General features: G+C 40.2%; 1 protein-coding gene and 1 long non-coding RNA gene across 3 annotated transcripts in view; one reads left to right on the forward strand and one right to left on the reverse strand.

The window, feature by feature from the left end:
- The window catches only part of ADCY1 (adenylate cyclase 1), a 170,259-nt gene extending 156,644 nt beyond the window's left edge, over positions 1–13,615 (reverse strand). Inside the window, exon 1 of one of the 2 annotated variants that reach the window (XM_085051677.1) lies at positions 12,592–13,604. In XM_085051677.1, coding sequence (XP_084907803.1) covers positions 12,592–13,260 — 669 coding nt within the window. In that variant the 5' untranslated portion in view covers positions 13,261–13,604. Of the gene's footprint in view, positions 1–12,591 lie in introns of both variants that reach the window. The other variant, XM_085051674.1, reaches the window with a different exon arrangement.
- Positions 11,818–14,243, forward strand: LOC146441416 (uncharacterized). Its single transcript, XR_014849895.1, has 2 exons — positions 11,818–11,934; positions 12,053–14,243. It is a non-coding gene; the product is annotated as an uncharacterized LOC146441416 (long non-coding RNA).
- The last annotated feature ends 6,933 nt before the right edge of the window (positions 14,244–21,176 follow it).

Below are 21,176 nucleotides of genomic sequence, written 5' to 3' on the forward strand. Positions count from 1 at the left end.
TTGAATTCATTCAACAACAGTACTATGCAAGACCTTTTCCGGAAAGACACTGCAAAACAAATTTAAATAGATTGTAAATCTTCAGCTCTTGATGTGACTGGATGCAACAGTGCTGAAAAGCATATGTTATTACAGGGTCTTTGCTATCAAAATTAAGGCTTTCTTTTAGGGTCTGCCTTATAACTCAGGTATTTAGAAACAAATATGGCCAAAACAATAGTATAAGATAGAATCTGCCCATTTTGTATGGAGAGAAGATGTCTTCTGTCCATTCTGAAAGAACAACACAGTCACACAATTTCCAAGCTAACATGCAAAGCCCGTTGATTTCCCATACCAAAATCCCATATAGTATCTTCTGTAGTTGATACCAGGCACATCACCTGCTCCAGAACTAATGCATTCCATGACTCATTCACTTAGGTAAACATAATGGTTATAAATGGTCCACTTCTTTATGGACTCTGATGCAATTTTTGAAGTTTTGAGGTATTTAAAAATGCTACCATGTAGGAATCTAAATTGTTTAAACAATTTTATTCACTTCTAATACTTTTTAAATGTAACTCCCTTTTTTCAGTATGGTTTGGCAAATTAGTTGCTCCATATACATGGCTTAAGTGGGGACCCTTGAATTACTTTTAAAGTTTTGAAACTTAAAAAAATATGGTTTTTGGTCCTTAACAGTGATTTATGTTTTCAAATTGCTCAATAAGGTTTGGAACCTATGTTGAAAGCTGTTCCAGGATCCATCAATGAAAACCGTTATTTTGACAGCTATACTAAACCAACAAACATGTAGTTATAACACCAGTTTTAAGTATGTTCCAAAAATTCATCTATAAATTAAGGCATATATAAGGTATATAAAGTGAAAAGTTAGGCTGTATTTACAAAAGATGTCATCAGGCTAACACTATTCCTGCTGAAGTTCATGTAGCACTAAAGACAACATGGCTTTTGTTACAACAGGAGACCTGAACTGACAGAACAGTAAAAAAAAAAGCATTTCTGGACCTTTTTGTTCCACTGGTTGCTCATGCCTATTCCCAGTCTCTTCATGCCAGCACAGAAGCTTAGGCAGGTGGGAACACAACTTGAGAATGCATCCATCTGGAAGCCCATCCTACCTGGCTGGTTCTAATTCACATTGGCAGCTTCCCACTTCACTCAGTGCGGGGATTCAACTGTTATTACATGGTGAAAACTGGTGAATAAGGGGGTGTATCCACACGCATGAGACTACTATTTTCAGTGCTAATGATGATTTAAAATATGGATTCAGAGTAAAATTAGGCCATTAAAAGCTGGTTTCTGGAAAACCGTAAAGAAACAGCTGGCCTTTTAACTATTGTTTAACCCAAATCACTCACCTATGAGACTTCCTTCCTACTAGATTCTGGATATCTGATAACACCGGAGTCAGAACAAAGTCTAGATACTGTCTTTCAACATTAGAAATTTCTGATTCCTATTCAGAGAACATTACTTCGGCATCACATGTCATCACACCTGTTAATGGTTTCCAAGTCTGCTATTCAGGACATAAACAGCAGATGTGATGATATCACCAGTTAGCACCAGGCTTCATGACCTCTCCTTTGATCTGTGCGTTAGCACTTTAATGCCACTTTATGATCCACACAGTGATGAGATTACCACCTACAAGGCTATATTGACAAAATGAACCTGGCTATGTGACAGAGTTTGTAAACTTACATGACAAATCTTGACAGACAGATTCCGAAAAGTATGCCTTAGGTGTGACAGTGCAGAGTGCTACACACCCTTAGGAAACGCACAGGCACAGCAGACCTAGAATAGGAGTGACTCCACAGTACAGTATGTGAGTGCACCGAAGTCTGTCACCATGTCTCTCCTCTTCTGAATATAAAGAATTGTTCTGCAGTTTTCTTGAGTCAGAGGAGAAAATGTAGTACCTGGAGCTCCTATTCAGCTTGCACACACTGTAAAACTGACGCAGTTTGTACATGGAGCACCCCATACTGGAACAATGTCCTTCAGACTCCAAAAGCATCAACAGCCTGGTACAAAATGCAGTTTGTTTCTTGTCTTCGGCATTATGTTTGACTAACACTGACATTCCAATGTGTCCAAGGACTAAATTAATCCTTAAAATGGGTAGTGGAACAAAGCCTTTGCTGTTTACTAATTGTTAAATAGAAATCTAGTAGTCGTTTACATGTCAGTAATTTTGTCTTGAAAAGAATTTCCTCTGTTCTTTGTGTACTGGACTAGAAATTCACTCATTTAGAGAGGACAGGAGAGGTGTAAGAAATGAAGCATTCTACCTGCTGGACAAAGACTGAGAAAGCTAACTAGATCCTATTTTTCTGATGGTACTCCTTTGTCACATGAAACTCCCCAACATTTACCCGGAAACTGCTCAGACTGATAATAGCAATCAACATCCACAGTTATTGTTTACATTGCAACAGCTATATGACACAGTGATATAGTATCATGTCCAGGCCACCCGTAGACCTTTGACATCTACACTGGTCTGTAAAGGTTTTCAACTGGAGATAGTTTAACTAAACTCTGAAAACAACTGAAATTTTCAGATGTTAGAGACAGAAATATTTCTGAGGATTAGCAATCTGACCCCTAATGGTTTTCTCTTTTTCATCTAGTCCAATACAGTCTGCTTCATGCCATCTTTTGAATTACTGTACCTAGTAGTTTCCAGATAGCTTAAGCATTCCTTGAAGAAAAACCCCCCACCCTCAAAATACTCTGCATTTATTGCTATGTTACACAGAGCTAGCTCAAAGTTTATATTTTGCACTGCTGGCATTTGCTAACAAGTCAAAGCCCTTGGGTCTTCCCTGGGACTGATTTAGGGTCGATGTGACTTTTGCTAGTCTAAGAATAACGGTATTTACCCAACATGTTAGAAGTCAAATGCAGCAGCAGACTCTGTAATGCCCTGGAAGTAGGATTGCCTCACTTTCTGTTTTTTTACATTCTAACACCATCAGTGCAGCAGCCCTGTGAACTTTCATTACAAATCCACATAAGACATAAGCTGCCTTCAGGTTCTGCACTGCTGCAGACATACATATTACCTCACAAGCAATCTTAGCAAAACAACACTCATGTTTACCCAGAGACCAAGAAATCAACTTTAAGTTTGCCAGGCTTGCTGAGTTACCAACAGTGAAATATAAATAACTCACATTCTCATATCAGAAACTGGACTAGTGGCATCAGTCTTTCCTAAACATTTTGGTAGATCATAAAAATATCTTCAGATAATCAAGAAACTTGAACTTTACAAACCTAAATTTGAAATATGGCTCTAAAGAAGAAAAGATCTTTCTCTCATACACCTCCACTCTTGAACCCCTTAGCTGCAATAAGGAAGAAAAAAATCTCTTTTCCAAGGCTTCTACCATAGAATACGGCTATCTCCATTTAGGATTGTGCACAGTAAGATCCCTGTAACTCAGCAGTATATCAGCTTTAGAAATACATTTTTTTAATTACAACTTCAGAAAAAGGTTTTCAGCTGTACATATTAGCTGTAAATCTTTGATTTTTCAGTTTTTTCTATTTTTATGAGTGGAATGGCAGCAACTGTCTTACACAAGGGAAAAAGAGCTGAGATAGCTGATAAATCCCTGTGAAGAGAATTTCTTTGAGAATGTTAGATAATGGTTTATTTATTGTCAAATCCTTACCTTTATAGAGGACCAGAAACTCTTAGTAAACTTCAAAGACAACTTCAGGGGCATCTAAGACATTTTGTAGGAAAGACAATTTCTCCCTAGCTTAGGTATTATATTTTTTTCCCAAGAGAATGAAAAATCTTTATGATCAGCATCTAAGCTGAGATTTTCAGTATACAATTGTGTTGAAGAAATGAGACTTTTGCAAGTGATGGCGAAGAGATTTGGAACAAAGGTGCATGACTGCAGACCCATGAATGGACAAGACAGACAAAGTGTTGGGGCTGAATATTGTGTACTCTTAGGGGAATTGGGAAAGATCATCCTCCTTTCTGTAGTCATCTCCATTCCAGAAGAATGTTCTCTCTTTTGTATCTGGTTGATGCTTCTTTTGGGGGGCAATTCAGTAGAAGGTACTGCACCAAGAACTACAGTAATCAGTAAAAACCTGGCAGGGATTGGTTGCACAAAAGCAGTAGCAGGAAAAGAAAAAGCAAGCAAGCAAAAAAAATTAAAATTATTACATCCTCTAAATATTAAAAAATATTTCAATTTTTACATACACCAGCACTGCTACAAAAATATTAGTTAAGGATAGAGAATAATTAATAGCTTTGCAAGTGGATACTGCCCATTTCAGTACTTCTGTTCATCCTAACTGTAAAATACCAACTCAACTTTTCAGAGTATTCTCCTAAGACTCAAGAGTAAGACAAGCACATTTTTCATAGCCCATGGGCAAGCTAAGAAAATTCAGCAAATGAAGCCCACTCTTTCCTCTTAAAGATCAACATCCTTTTCAGTGATGGATATTCCAGAAGCTATCATAAGAAGAGTATGCACTCTCAGGTAGTAAATCACACTACTCTCCTACCAAAGCCATTTCAGCCATTGTGTTAACATCAATTGGTATTGTGAAGCACAGTTTGGAATAGGAATCCCCTCTTCAGGCTGTGGTCTTTTCAAAGGCAAAAATCAGATTAATCTTTTTAACAGTGCAAGCAAGAAGAAATGAACTATCGATAAAGCAGTTTATTTTGACTAACAGATGAGGCAAATAACTGAGCTGCAATCTCCTCAATCAACTGCTGCCTAAAATAGAGAGAGCTGCATGGAGAAAGCCAAATAAGCTGCTGTAATCTTTCCATCTGGGGAAACTCAAGCAGCTATCATTCACCGCTGTCACAGTGGGAAGAGGAAACTCACATACTGAACATGGAGATAATGTTTGTTTCTCTGTTTTGAAAAGCATCATTATTCCTTGTATTTCAAACCATATATGAATGACAGATAGAGCACTCATCATAGCTCATCCAAGCATGAATTTAAAACTAGGCTTCTTCAACTCCCACAGACCCTGCAGTGATAGCTGATTTACACTAAACCAGCTTGGCTCAGCAGAGACATCAGCACAACAGCTTGCAGGGGTGCAGTAACAGGAGTCACACAGGACATCCATGTCGGGTCATGCTCACTTCCCAGAGCATAGCACCACAGCTCTGGGATCCGTAATATCCTATGAGAGAAGCAGCCATGACAGCAGTGACCAGGATTCTGCAGAGCAGGCTCCAGAGAAAACCTGCAAGAGTGGAAATTTGATCCTGGTACAGCTTCTGTCTCTTGCCTGTTTGGCCATAACTTTCCACTACTACTTCCATGCCATTTCATAAACAAGCAGATACTGACTTCAATATAGTTCACATTAAATGGTGTGCTTGTTTAGTTAAAACATCCTGGGAAGAAATTATTACAGTCAAGAAGAATTTTTGGCACATCATGTAAATTTCTCCAAAGCCCTGTGAGATGGTTTTTGGCATCTAAAAGTGAAATGAAGCTCAGGCCAACATCTTTCACTTTCGGATGAACACTGATCAATTTACCTCAAACTTCATTTCGCTACATTGTATTTTATACAGATTATGTCAAACTGTAGAGAAAGAAAGAAACTCCTTAGGTAGAAGGCATACACTCTTTTCAACTTCTTGTGAACAAATTTCACAAGTTCTGTCCAAGGACAATATTCTTTTTCAGCCTGATAATAGTTCAAATTAAGGATATATTTTAAGTACCTCTCTTAAAACAATGCTTATTAGTGTTATTTCATTTTCTGATTTTCTGTGGGTGGATAATTACTTTCATCTTCTAAGAGATAATCACAAGCAGATTCATGGAAATTGACAAACATTTCTCTGTTACATTGTAATGTATGAATGAGCAACCGACGAAAAAACCCCACAACTGCTAAGGCCTCCTTAATTTTACATGCTAACTACTGTAAAAAAGTAATTATGTTTACTTCTAAGAAGATGTACAGGAGGATGCACAGCCCTTTGTTACTGAACCCAGTAATTAATATCTTGCTCCAGAACAAATATCTGAAAGAAAAGAGCTTTTCTTGATGAACTTGGTGAATTTATTTCTTTCAGGAATCAGCTCACATGTAAACGGTTGCAGAATAGAAACAGCTGGACAAAATAGTAACTATGTTGTTTCCTCAAATTCCTCTAGGTATGTATCTTAAAAATTTGAAGCAAAGCAAATTTCTTCCATGAAAAGCCTCCCAGAGGAAGAAAGTAAGAAAGAAAATCACATAATTCTGATATTTTGAATAAAACACCTATGGATTACATTCTACTCAGTCTCCCAGACCCATCCATCATAACAAGCCAAAGACAAAGCTCAGCTCCAAAGCTTGAACCAGTCTCTTTTGCTTGCACTGTTTCCTCACCTTCCCAACAGCAAGGGTCTTATAGGAGTTAATACAGCCTGCCTTCTTCCTGTTATAAACCACGAACATTTCAAGTCCTAGATGAAATTTTCTTATAACGTTATGAATTAATGAGAACATGAAGTCTGTGTGAAGCCATGCTTTTCTTTCCCAAAATCATAATAGATTTTTTAACAATTATCCCCTCTTACCACCACCAAGAGCATACAGGCAACAAGAAACAATGCTTTTCTGTCTCATCTCTGGCTTTCCATACATGCCACCAAATTTTAGTTATGTTTGTACCACTTTATAGTAGCACAGAAAAGAGACGTGAAGGCAGGAGTATATGGCCTTTTGAATCTGAGAAAGTTAAAGACAATAACTTACCAGGATAGACAGAAAACATTATTATACGCTAGCTGATGTTGTCTGGAATAGCAATAGCAGAAATGCACTGCATCTAAACTGACAGAATGAGATAAGATGCCAGAAAGAACACTTCTGCTCTAGTTAGTAAGGCCCATCTATAGACAAACACACATTCAGGGCTGTGCTTAAAGTAGATGAAAATAAATTGAAATCTGCACTACCTAGTTATTGTATTACACTGGTTCTGTCCAGCAAAGCACTGCACTATTTTAATAACAGAGGGAAACAAGATGAGGAAAATATTTAGAATCTTGAATCCAGAAGAAGAAATGGCAGAACATATCAAGAACAACTACTCCCTATAATCAACGTTTTCTCATAGGAGTTTAGCTCTGAATATATCCAAAATTACATGCTCACAAAGAAAGAAGTTAAGGAAGAAAAGAATATAAACCCTTGATAACTTATTCCATAGAAATATCAAAAATATTTAAACCCACATTAGAAGCTCTTGAGCTCAGAGCTGCACAAATACACATGAAAAGTAGAGAGTTTAAATTTATTTGATTTACACACTCACTTTACCACACAGTAAGTACATAAATTAAATAAATCACGTCCCTAATTACTAATATTACATGCAATGTTTTGCTATAAGCCAGAGTATAGACAATATCATTTGAAATGAAAACACCCTTTGCCTCACTCTGATAGCATTAAAATAAAAGCAGTAGCAGGACATGTGGAGACAGTCTAAACCACACATTGCTGTTACTGTATTGCCACTGCTATATAGAAAGCCATAAGCTATGCACTGATTTTGCAAGGTCTCCAGACTGACCCATGTCAGGCTTGTGCTGGGCTGAAAGTCTAGCTTCTCAGGAAGCCAAGAGCATACTAATCTCTATGTGGAAAAAGACCCTGAACTCTACATTCCATAGAAAATCCTATATTTCAACCCCTAGATAAAAGGACTACAGGTCAATACTTGGCAAAGCCAATGCCACAGATTAAGATACCACTTTGACTAGAAAGGAAAAAAAAAAAAAAAAAACCAAAAAAAACCGCCCCAAATTCTTACCCGTATTTTAGTGTGGACTAAATATGAAATGAAAATTAGAGTTACACACAGATATTGAGAAACTCCAAAACCAGTGTTCCCCATCTTTGGAAAGGCAGGAAAATAGTGAATTCAAACAGATCATTAGTGCATAGATGTGTTTGCAATACTAGAGATATTCTTGATACTAATATTTGGAAAGTATCACAAAGAATGAACTAGTACAGTCCCTCACCAGTATTTTATATGCATGAAGGAGAAAACCTGAGCTTTCCACCAAATAATAATGATAATGGAGCTGAGCCGTCTTAGATTTAAAACCTCTTTAGTTTGGCTACTACACTCTGCCTTCTATGTGAGAGACAAAGGCATGGAGATTAACAGTTCTGTCAGTGACGTGTTCATTAATTACATTTTAAACAGGAGCAGAAAAAAGATTAACTTTGGCATGATAATTCCTTGTGATATTCTATAACACTATCACACTAACCTGAAAAGAGTTAATATAAAATAAACTTTTAAGTAATAAATTATTTAAAATAAATTCTACCAATTTCCCCTACATTATCCTTTACATGGTCTATCTAATGCCAACTACAATTTTTTGTACTTGCTGAATCAATAAAAGTGCTGTCATAAAAATAAATAAATATATGCATAAAATCAGTTTTAAATGCAACCAAAAAAAACCCCAAATGTAGGTTTAGGTTAGTTTGGGGTTTTTTTGAATAAAAATTTCTGAATAAAAATGTTGCACTAGTTTATGATAGCACACTTCTTTCTTCTGCTTTTTGTTACCCAGGTTGTAATTTGGTTTTTCATGAAAGATTTGCTCTTTCACAAAGACTTTTGTGAAAAGTGAGGGCACTTTGTTGGTGCATGATTTGGTTTCGAATTTTCTGCAAATAACCATGCATTTTTTTAAAGCGGACAAAAATATTTTGAGGGACAAAAAGTGCTATTTAACAGTAAGACATGAAACTGCGCATGCCATCACTGAGTAATTTCTGGGAGCAGCCTTTGCCTTCCTTAGCCAATCTGGTTCTCATGTCTATAACACCCTCTCACTGCATCACAACAAAAATTATACTAAGCTCCTTGGGGCAGTGTTCTGTATTTCTCTAATGGCTCTGAAACATCTAAAGTATATCTGGGATTTGCAGAGGGGAAAAAAAAAGGAAAAAAAAAGAAAAGAGTCCAAGCTCTCAAAACTTCATTTGTAAGTTCAGCCATCTGTGGATACGTTGTCCCCTTATATGGCAGGAGCATTTTGTTCCATGATTCTGAACGAAAGGAAGAGCCCAATTAACATGATCAATATGGTAATAGTTATATACACCATCTACATCCTTATCACAGTGTCAGATAAGACATGCAAAATCAGCCGTAAAGTCAGCATGTCTTTTGACATGATCCCAAATGGGATCAAGGTTGCCCACAAGTACTTTGCATACTTTGATATTCCACTTATTTTTATGTATATTTTCTATTACTATACTTCTATTAAGAAATTAGCAGGACATATTAGTAGATTGGAATCTTTCACTTCATAAAAAAGCCCAGCTATTGAGTGGAAAGATGAAGCTCAAGTTCTGTCACATTACTCCCCTGACTCTCATTACCTCCTTGTACTTGCTTTCCTCTCACCTTTACACATACCTACGTCTCACCTCTGACATGGCATGGCATGGCATGGCATGGCATGGCATGGCATGGCATGGCATGGCATGGCATGGCATGGCATGGCACGATCTCCACAGACAACACTGAGCTGCTGGAAAACTTTCACTTCCAAATTAAATGTGCTTTACTCAATAGACGTCATGACAAACTTCTGCCACAAAGAGCATTGGTTTCACTATGTAGAGAATTTGTACATTTAGAAGAATGCAAGTCTTAAGCATGCCGTGGGGCCACCACAGGTTCTGGTTTGCCACTACTGAAGTTAGTGAGGCTTTTGGCATTCAAAGATCTGCAAATGGGGACTCCTCAGACTGTGTGAAATAGAAGATGTGCATCCAAAAGCTCACCTCAGAAAAAATCCCTCAATTTAGCTATGCCTGTTTTTTAATGGTTGAACTTCAAACAACATGAACTGCTTGGTCTTGATGAAAACCTTCCAGTTTAACTTCAAGGGAAGTTACTAGATGTGCAGTCCCTTAAAGCTCAGGCTAAACAAAAATAAAATTGGTTCTGAAGTTGGTTCCCTGCCTGAGTCACACAAAAATCAGAGTTCTTTAACAGAACACTCTGATTGGTGCGGGTGTTTTGGCATTTCCGGATACTTTAGATTTCTATTTAAAAATTTAAATTCATCCACTTGCTTGAAGCTAGGGAGCAAGAGGTTGGGAGGTAGAATAGTGCCTTTCATGCTATTGCAGCTCTGCATAGAGCAGTCCTGCTTCCCTGACACACCATGTGCTGTGTCTACAAGCACTGGGGCCATCATGGTAACATCCAGTGTCTGGGAAGCAGATCCCAATCACAAGGAAGGGTCCAGTCTAGTCTTTACAAAAAAGGCTCAGCTACTCTCAAGCCAAGCAAATAAAATTCAGATTATGTGGCCTTTACATACCTTTAAATTTCCAATCACTGCGAAGCTGTTCTTTGGAAAAACTTCTTTGTAAGGGAAAAGTCCCTTCCATACACAGAGATAGTCTTCAAGTCAGAAGGCTTATTCCTTGCAAATATGCCACAAATCAATGTGCATTTCTGTGTGACACAAGTTCACAGACCAGTTATTTTTCTTGACTCTGAGCTGGTTTCTGCCTCCTGTTATCAGCAAAGCATACTGCTCTGGTGACTTCATGCAAACCACTGAAATTTCTCTGGTGGGGGGAGAGGGTGATGAAGAAGAAGCATACATATGTTACATCAGACCTTAGTCAACTATTTCCATGTATTTTCAAGCCACCTTACTGTGTGTTGAATAACTGCGATACACTAGTTAAGGGAGAGAGCTAGCAGATTTTTTCTCTTCAAAATGTTTCACATTCACGACCTTGGTTATATAATTTGGTGAGCAGACGTTATTGTCATCTTCTTCATGTTATTCATCTAGAAGAGCAGTTGCCACATTGAGCTGCTGCTTGGCATCAAGGAAAGTCTGCCAGTGTGTCAGGGGAGCCAGGATAGCATGGACTCCCATAAGGACTAATTGATACTCCAGTAAAAAGAGCTATCTTCAGCCCTATTCAAAAAGAATATTCTAGCATTTTTAGTATCCTTTTTGCATAGTTTTAAGGAAGGCTCCTCTCAGTGCTCCTGCATTTCATCAGCTCTCCCTCTCATGGAAATTCTAAATCACATTTAAAAATAGACTATCAGATTATCTGGGTAAATCATAAAGCTCAGCTTATCTCTCTCTTCCCCTTCAAAATATACAATTTATTTTGTCCACCAGCTCAGCAGCATGAAGCCATGAATAATCCTGTTTGTCTCAGTAACCCCACTCAGGGATTGTCCCTGTGTGTCTCTATTCTGTGCATGTATGTCACACTGGGATATGTGTGTCTGTGTGAGCATGGAAGAAGCATCCAGGAATTGACAGCTCTGGGCACAAAAGTGCACAAGCCTGCTTATGCTATGTTTATGCCCATGTCAACTGTGTATGTCCTAGCATCACAACACAGCCTTACACAGTCATGGAGAATAATATCAGGATTTTGCAGATTTTGCAGAAGTATTGCACTAAGTACTTCAATTATGCATTAAATTGTTGTTTAACACCAATCTGGACCACATAATCTGTGTGTTTCCCTTGAGGACAGGCATAATAAATGCATGAAAGGAAGGACACAAAGACTTTTCAATTTCTCTTTCCCAGTGGTTCAGAGGCACCACATAACACAGCCTACAGTGGCAAACCCCGACTGCCAGCCCACACATTTTCTATACTCACATCTCCTCATCCTCCTCCCCCTGCCAGTGCGGCCCATCAGGCCAGGAGAGCCGGAGAACGCCCTGCAGGGATATAAATAGCTCCTTGGGGGAGGAGGGGAGAGTGCAGCAGCACGTTTCCAAAGATGCTTGCTTCAGAGGGAGGTTTTGCTGGATTAATTCAGAGGGAAAGGGAACCGCTAGGAAGTTTATTGCCATAGCAGGTAATGTCTGTGGAAAGAGGGCAGCAGCTGCCCTGGGGAAGCTGAAGGGGGAATGCTCTGTTTGCTAGGAAGGGGTTCCCTCTTTGAGTGTCCAACCTGTTTCAAATCGTTTCCTCAGAGCAACCCCGCAGATGGGCTGTGTGTAGGCACGAAGTATCCACGGCTGAGACAGACAGCGAGGATGCAAACCAGCTCGGTGGTGTTATTACCACACGCAGCTTATTCTTGTACAGAGCCAAGTGGTGTTAGTGATGCTGGCTGTATTGCACTAGCTATGCATGCGGTGCTCTGAACTTGCCCCATGCGTGGGGCACGGAAGCGCTAGCTTCCCTGCTCTCTCCACGGTTTCCCTTGGAGAGACAAAGCCGAGAGCTTCCGTCTCCCCAGAGCCGCCCTATTCCCCCCTGCATCCCGGAAACTTTCGGGAACTACAGACACAGTCGCCTGAGGCACAGGTGCGCGCTCGCCCCTTCCCCGTCCGAGACACCCCGGGCACCCCTCAGCTGCCGCCCGGGTTGGCTGCGAGGGAGGCGCGCAGCCTCCGCCGCTGCCGGGGGCCGCTCCGCTCCTCTCCGCTCTCCCTCCCCGCGGCGAGCCGGCATCGCGCGGTTGTGCGGTGCTGCAGTGCCCGGCCCGGCCCAGCCCTGCCTCTCTCACCGTCCTCCAGAGCCGCTGCCTCTTGGCACTGACGGAGGTGGCGGTGACGATGAGGTGGGAGACGGACACCACCAGCCCGAAGACGATGGCCAGCAGAGTCCGGACAGGAAGCAGCGAGTAGGAGACGAAGGTTACCAGCATGAGCTGCCACATGCCCTGCTCGGGGGCGCTGGGAGGCTCCATGCCGTAGGCGCCGAGAGAGAATGGGCAGCAGAGAAAGGAGAAGGTGAAGCTGAAGAGCAAGGTGAGCTTGACGATCTGCTGCAGCTGGGTGACCTGCAGGTACTTGACATTGGTGACGATGAAGAGGGAGAGGAAGATGATGCAGTGCACCGGGTGCGAGCCTTTGGAGATGGTGAGGCTGGGGCCGGAGAGCAGCTCTACCAGGGCTAGGCTGGCGGTGAGCACGATGAGGACAGCCAGCGCCTTGAGGGTGGACGTCTGCTCCAGCTTCAGGTTGTAGCTCTGGAAGAGAGCCTCCAGCTCCTTGCAGTCAAACTCGTCCTCGCAGGCGATGGCATCCAGCAGCAGCAAGGGAGGGGGGTCCCCCAACCCGGCTCCCGCTCCCGACGCCGCGGCAGCCGGTGGGGAGCAGCAGCAGTGGCAGCACTTCTTCCTCTTGGTCTTGACTTTCTGAAACGGTATTTCCTCCATGTCAGTGCCATTCATAAACCCCGGGGAAGAAATGCTCCTCCAGGTGTCCCCTGCTGCCGCTCTGCTGCCTCGCTGCTCATAAAAGAGGGTATGCTGCAAGCAGGAGCCGCGGCCGCTCTCCCGCCGGCAGCCCCGCCGCTCCGCGGGCGCGGGTCCCGGGCGCACCCGCCAGCCGCCTTCCGCAACCCGCCGCGCCGGCAAACGCCCCCTCCGCTGCTACCCAGGAGCTGGGGGTGGCTGGGACGGCGGGAGGAGAGGCTCACTCGTGTTAATGTGCCAACCTTCCTGCCTGCAGTCTCGCTTTCCCGTCCACCCTCCTCCTCCTCCTCCCACTCCTCCTCCCCTGGTGCTCCAGGGATGTTAATCTCCTAATGACACCAAAACACCATCCAAAGGTTTGGAATCAAACAGAGGGAAGGGTGTGGGCAAAGGGTGGGTGGAAGCTCAGAGAAGGGGAGTCGGGGATAATCAACAGGCGGGTCTGCCCTCAGATAACGCTGTTTGGAGGAGCGGGAGCTACAAAGGAAAGCTCCGTGAGCTCCCGTGAGGTGGGCAACATTAAGAAATGAAAGAGCGCAAGGAAAAAAAAAATAATCCGAGCCAGGGGTCTGGAAGAGAAGTGCAGCAGAGGGGCCAGAAAGAAAGCAGGAGGCAGGTAATGGAAGGGCGATTCTTTTCCCAAATCCGATCTAATCTCGCCGGAGCTGGGGATTGAGAGGGGCCTGCGCGCCGATCGTTTGGAAAGCCGGACACATCCCCACCGGGGCTCCGTGACCCGGGAGCAGCACAGGGACTCGCCGCCCCTGCAAAGCGCCCCGCGCACCCCCTGCCAGGTGCCCGGGGCCCGCCGGCCCTCTGGGTGCATCCGGCATCGGCGGATGGCTGGCAGCTCAGTGCTGCCCGCCCGCCCTGGCAGCTATTGTCATATATTTATGACAATTTGTATTATATCAATATACACATATAGAGATATACATACCTACATACATGTGTGTGTGTGTATAAAGCTATACAAAATCTACATACAGAGACATAGAAATACATGTAAATATAAATACATTTGTACATATGTAAATGCATATATATGTTTATTTAGATGAATCCTGCTTCCTTTCATAAATAAAGTAATATCTGCCTGAATAAACATTCTGATGTTACTTGTTTTGCCTCCTAGCTCTGAAGAAGTTGGCAAAAGTGTAGTGAATTAGAAAATTTTTAAGAAAATACCTGTCTGTGAGCACTTCTGCCTGTCTGGGAGTACAAATCAGTCAGTGGCTGTGGAGGGCTACTCTTGTGACAGGAGTTAAATATCATACCACTCAAAATTGTACTTGGTGCCTCATCAAGAACTTGGATGTGTTGTTTTTGAAAAAAAAACCCTCTAGTTCTGCCTATAATGCTGCTGTCACATACTGCTATTGCCACAGTGCCACAAAAGAATACACTGCAATATGCTTTTTTGTTAACTATTGCATCTAATTTTGGGATTATGAGACTGATTCCAAACTCACCAAAGACTAGGGAAAGGACTCCAGTGTCTCTTTTGGGTTTGGATCAAGCATTTGTAAGATTCAGGTCTAGGAAAATGTCCAAATAGAAGACTAAGGTTATGAACATTTGGCTTTTCAAAGGCAGGGCAGGGATACTTTCGAGAATCAAAGCAGAATCCTACTATCATGGGTAGGTTGAAGATCTAATAGCTGATTTTTGTGTCAGTGATGTCAGATTCTGGTTCCAGATTGGGCTGAGGAGTCTTAAATTCAAAAGTAAGGAGGGATTCTTTAGGATTTGTTATGGCTGTCAATGATGTTGGTATTTCACTTCTGGATATTAAAGTAGCTTTAAAAAATTCTCTGATACATAATTTTTATAACAATATTTTAGTATGGGATGTTAGTTCATACCCTACAGATTTAGTATGTAGTAATTCTTTTGAGTCTGAACAGACCTCATAAGAAAAATTAATCAACATTGCTGGAGTTTGTGTGTTACAGATTCAAAATATTCCACACTTGAGACAATGACTGTTACTTACTCTCTGTTCATGGGATGCAACTCATGATGGTTTCCTAAACTGTGACTTATACCCTCAAACACTGCAGAACTGTAAATACAGCTGATATTTAGACTTTTGTAACTTCCTTCCAGAAGAAAGTAAAGGGATTGGATTTGCTGGCCTGAGTACTGGAAGAGATGTTTAGCTGAAATGAAATTAAATCTGACAAACAAATAGAGGTTTCCTTTGTTTTGTGGTACTTCTAGTGTGTTTGAAAAGCTTAACAAAATTATTCTCCTTATTCACTTTGGTGCATAAATTCATTTTGGTCACACGTATATTGAACAAACACACACACACTGTTATGCTTTCACCTGTCCTCAGCTTTCTTCTGACCTCATATATCCTGAGGGATAAACTAATATTTCACATCTCACACAGCATAAGAGGTGGCACCTAGTTGCCCAGCCATAGGAACTATCCACTGAAAGAGTTGTCATGCTAGCACTTATCATTTCTTTCTTCTGGCTCTCAGCTTGGTGCTGAGGAAATGGAAGGTGAGTTATTCCCTACAAGGCACCCTGTGCTTTAGATTGTTTTCATACTTCTTACAGCCTCAGGTTGGGTTAGTTAGTGCATACATAAAGCAGAGAAAGATGATGTGTATGAAACATACATCTCCATTCTTGCTAGGTCAAGGGGAAGCAGTGAACTGTTGAAGCTTCATCTTCCTTAGACACTGTAGGAGTATGGAAATGCCACACGGTGATTAATGAAACTCTGCCATCCTTTATACACTGTTTCACATCACAGGGCAAATGCTTCAGCATACCCTTCATAGTGAGGAGCCCAATTTTTAGCACCTGATGTCACAAAGAGGAAACCTCAGAGCCTTAGTCTGAGACAGACGTATTATTAAAGCAAATAACCAGCTATAAAACTGCTGCAATGCACTTGACACAGGACCATATTTTCTAACTTATCTGCTGCAGATGACAGTAGTCTGCTTGTTGGGTTTTTTTTTTTAACTATAAACACTTTATGGACTGTAGTGCACTTCTGGCCCATTTCTAACGAAGATATGAGGTTGATTTTTATAGTTATTGCCCCCCAAAATTCTGGATATTTGCCAAATCCAGGTCAGTTCTTACTGCTGAATGCCTTTGCATTTTTAATCAGAGACTATTCTGGGAATGGATGTAGTATTGACAGAAAAGAGTGAATAGAGCCAAGCTTTATCATTTTTAGAACTGAAAAACCTATGTGTTTTTTCATTCTTTTTCTAAGAGGCAAACTGTCTTGGTTGTTTGAGTTACTGGAGGTGGAAAACAATTCTTATGGAGAGTCAGGCACTATATGGATCTAGGTTACACTAAGCAGAAGTCTCCCTACCTTTTACTGGAACACACCCTTGAATTAAAGAGCTACTGAGAGTTTCAGTTCCCACTCAGTTCCTGCTCCCCTAATCCATTTTTATTTACTTTGTGCATATAGATTCCCCATTCAATAATTATTTTTCACTGTCATCTTGTTTTACTTTACTGAACTTAATACTTGCTTTTTGTATCTCATCTTCTCTAACAGTTTCAAGCATTCACTGCCTGATGCATTGGGTGGAGATCATCATTAAAGGCAATACTTTTCATAAAGCTACAGCTCTTCAAATTCAAGACAATTTTAGAATTAAGCATGATAAAAGTTTTGCATCAATAGAATTTTTTTTCTTGTGGCAATTTTTATCTGAGTAAGAATTACAAAGATTTTCTTTTGTTCGTATTTAGTATTGACTACCTGTAACAGAATACTATGCTCTATCATCTAAGACAGGGATAGAAATCTCTTTATCTTCTCACTGTCTCTGACAGTAAGATCAAAGACTCTGCATAAAGCTATTGAGAAATTTCTGCAGACTCATTGTAGCAGGCACAGCTTGTTAATGTCACCACAGAAATCTATCTAGTGAGAGAAAAAGCAGTGATATGGGCATGACAGAAAAGGTCCTGCAGAAAATGGTGGGAATGGCTAGGTTTAAATATAAAAATTCAACAGTGTTTTCCTTCTCTCACAGATCTCTGAAATAGATTCCCAACTTTTTCTAGGTTTTGAGGAAAGATTTGAAAAAAGCAAAAGTATGTTTTTCCAAATCATGCACAGATTTCATTTGAAATCAATCTGGGGACTCCATTCAGAATCTTATCTCAAGAAATGTAAAATAGTTTTCTGTGAGCTACTGAAATATTGTCTCATAAGCATTATGACTGTTCCTTAAAATTCATTGTGATTTTAAAGTTTGATTTGTGTTACATGCATTCTGATGGAGAAGAAATGAGACAGTTTTGATACATTCCACTTCCACAGTTCAACAACATTAGCTGCAAGTTTGAATTCACCTACCTAGAGCACTTCTACTACAGAGCTGAAATAAACTTTGCCCACCAAAAGTAAGAGAAAGCCTTACAACACCTACAAGTTCAGTCATTAGGAGGCATTTGTTTTAACCTCAGCACTATTCTCCAAAACCGCATACTGGTTTTATCTTTTTGTTTCCACATCTTCATACAAGAACCAGTTATAAGAGAACAGACGTGAGTCCTTTAAGGGTAAATTTAGGCTGTAATACTAATCACTCAGTTACAAACCTGTGCCTTAGCTTCTTCTCAGGTCTAACAATAGCAGTTTTGTTCCCTCTGTTTCCATTGGACTGCACATTGTTTTTTCACTCTGATTATTTTAATATATATTCTGTATGTATAGAAGTCTGTCTAATTGTGTTATCTGTAGGAGAGAAAAAAATCAGATGAGAACAAAATTACATTAAGGCCTTGATCTCAACTCACTTGTCAGACAAGGTTGCTGCTGAAGCAATTAGGACATTTGACCGAAAAATAATACGGCTAAAGTAGCTACTTTGCCAGCAGAGAGTGGGGATGGGTTTTCTCCAGACCTCTGCTGAGCAGAGAGTAAAGGCATTAAGAGCATTTTAATCCTTTACCTCTCTTTTCTATTTTAAGCCTTCAAGGAGAGCATGAGACTTCTGTGACCTACTGAACTTCTACATTAATACTAATGAGTCTCTTCAGTGAGAAAGCAATGTGCTTTTCAGCCAGAATGGATGTATAGCAGGTCAGCTGCATCCTTCCAGCTTTTGACCAGTCATTTATTTTCTCCATCAGTACTGCATCAACTCTGATTTATTTATTCTTCATCTGAAGTTAGAGCCATCTAATGACTATTATATTGACAAAATTTCAGGAAAGAAGGTCGATGCATTTTTATGAGGAATTCATTGACTGTTTCTGTTCTATTCTCTAGTAAGCCATAGTTCTCAGGAGCTTTCCCAAATACCACACCTCATCTGGCTATTCTGTCTCACCACTTCCTACTTCATCCTCCCTGTTATCTCAAGGAAATATCGGGATTTTTCCTTCATGAGCCTGTGGATGGTAGGAGCATGGAAATGACAAGAGAGAGGTTTCAAAGCTTCTTCAAAACAATTTGCTGTGCACTTTGCCAAGGAGTATACAATAGTAATATATATTGATTAAAACAATCAGCAAAACAAGGTACCACAAACCAGCTGCAAAACCTACCTACCCAGCACTTGTACCATCTGCTTTTATTATTTCATTTTAGATATGTAAATTAGAGTATACTCGTTTTCACCAGACAATAGTGTGCAAGATGGCATGGTGCAGCTGTAAATGTTCTGGAACACCCTTGTGGTACCATTTAATGAAATGCATGCTGACAACACATTACACTTGTGTCAGAGCATACCAGCTCAGGCTTCATACTGTATTTACACGTTTGTGCAGTAACCAGGTCTGGTGACAGCTTGTTCAGGGCTGCCACAGGATCTTTGCATTGCATTCTGGAGACTAGAAATATTATGTTATCCTGCAGTAGCTGACAACATTTTCCCTGGTTTCCTTTCAGTAAAGTGTATCTTTCAATACATTGTTATCTTCAGAATCACATGCCCATCCCAGGCTAGGACATCACTCAAGGAGTTGTGTTGGATTGTTTCCTCCAGTAAAGCTATTATTTTATCCTCCCCAGTCAGCTTGGTTAACAGACTGTTTCTGAGCCACCTTCACAGTCAGTGTAAAACAAACAAACAAACAAACAAACACACAAAAAACCCCAAACCAAACCAAACAACAATAACAAAAAAAATCCCAAAAACAAGAAAAAAACCCCCACACCAACTAACCAAAAAACCCCAAACAAAACAAAACAAAAGAAACAAACAAACAAAACCACCAAACCCCAAAATTACATAAAGCTTATCAGTTCTCAGGCAAAATACAAATATTTTCACATTCCCACAGACTTCCTTTTGCAAATCCTTTCAGAAAAACCAAGAAAAGAAAAGAAAACTTAAGCCTTCTTCCCCAGCATCTTGACAATGAAGAACAATGAAGATTTCCCAAACCAGTTAGCAGATTTGGTGGAAATTTCTGTTATGCAGGTGATCTGATTGATTCTTAAAAGTCCTTTAGCGGTAAAACAAACTCAGTAAAATTCAGACCAAGGTCAAGCATTCCATTCTCATTGTAGGAGTTCTGCAAATGTCTAGCATCAGGGTGTTGGCAGTGGTACATGAATCTGATCATATTCTATGAAATCAAAGGAAGTTTTGATATTTCGCTGCAGCTATATTAGCCCTGGTACTATAACCATGTTTATTTCCCAAGGAATGCTTCTGTTCTGCTTTATATTAATACCACCATTGTCTAAGGTAAAAGCATGACTCTGTTCAGAGCCTATAGTACTCTTGTTCGCCTAATGAAATGTAGTTTAGATGTATTTCACAATGTGTATAAGGACAAACATTTTGGTTAGTGTAATCTCTTGAATCTTTTGAAAGGAAAAGACAAGATGTAAGCAAAAATAAAGACAGAAATTATAGCTGTTTATATTACACAGTTCACTCCTAGTCATGTTTCTGATACATCCATTTAAAAAAATACATTAAATAGCAAATCATATTCAGCAGATATTTTCTCCTCCTATTTTGCTTATCTCTAGGTTATACTGCACACGCATTCTTGAATCACTTATGCTAAAGCATGGTATTATTACTGATGAACAGAAAGTTTAATAAACTTTTTTTTTCTTTTTTTTTCTTTTTTTTTTTATTTTCTTTTTAAGGAAGCCCATCAGTTTCTTAAGATTTTTTAAATCTTATGTATATTTTCATTATGTCAAGTTTTCACTCTTGGTAATACTCAGCATGTGCTCTGCTATGACTTTCCATCACAGTTCACTCATTGAAAGTTCTGTAAATAGCTTCCTCAAGTGCCAGACATGAGGCTCCCTTCTGGACTTCTGATTTGGGCAGAACTTCCCACTAGTTTAATTTGGGAGCTTTTCTTGAGTAAGTGTTCTAAAAGCCTGCATATTTTCATTGCAGAGCCTCCTGCCAAAGAGTAAAAAGTACACTGACAATATGAATTTTACAATAACAATAGCAATAAATATATTTGTAGTCAGTTCCTACCGGAGGAAAGAATTGTTCCTTTTTACTAATTTTATTGTTTTCTGATGACAACTATAAAGCTAGCAATAGTTTCAAGGCATAGCATACTACAGACAAGCAGTGTTCTCTGCCAGTTAGGACTTGTACTTCATCACTGACTGGAATACAGATACAGCTTTTTGTTATTTTTTAAAAACCCAAGGAAGCCATCCCCAAATCCAGTGGAATTAAAAAAAAACCTTAATGACACTTTTCAAATAGAAAGATAAGCTTGTTACAGAAGGCTAAGTTGCAGAAGATACCTATTAGAGATTCACCTCCTATAACACCCCCTTGCAAAGACCAGAGTATCCAGAAACATGTATCAGACATTAAAACTGCTGTTCCAGCTGATCTCCACCAAGGGCTAAGATTCCCTCTCTTTTATTTCTAATCTATGTAATGAGATTCTTC

This window comes from Lichenostomus cassidix, chromosome 2 (assembly GCF_008360975.1).
Source record: "Lichenostomus cassidix isolate B80296 chromosome 2, HeHo_3.0, whole genome shotgun sequence".
Lineage (NCBI taxonomy): Eukaryota > Metazoa > Chordata > Aves > Passeriformes > Meliphagidae > Lichenostomus > Lichenostomus cassidix.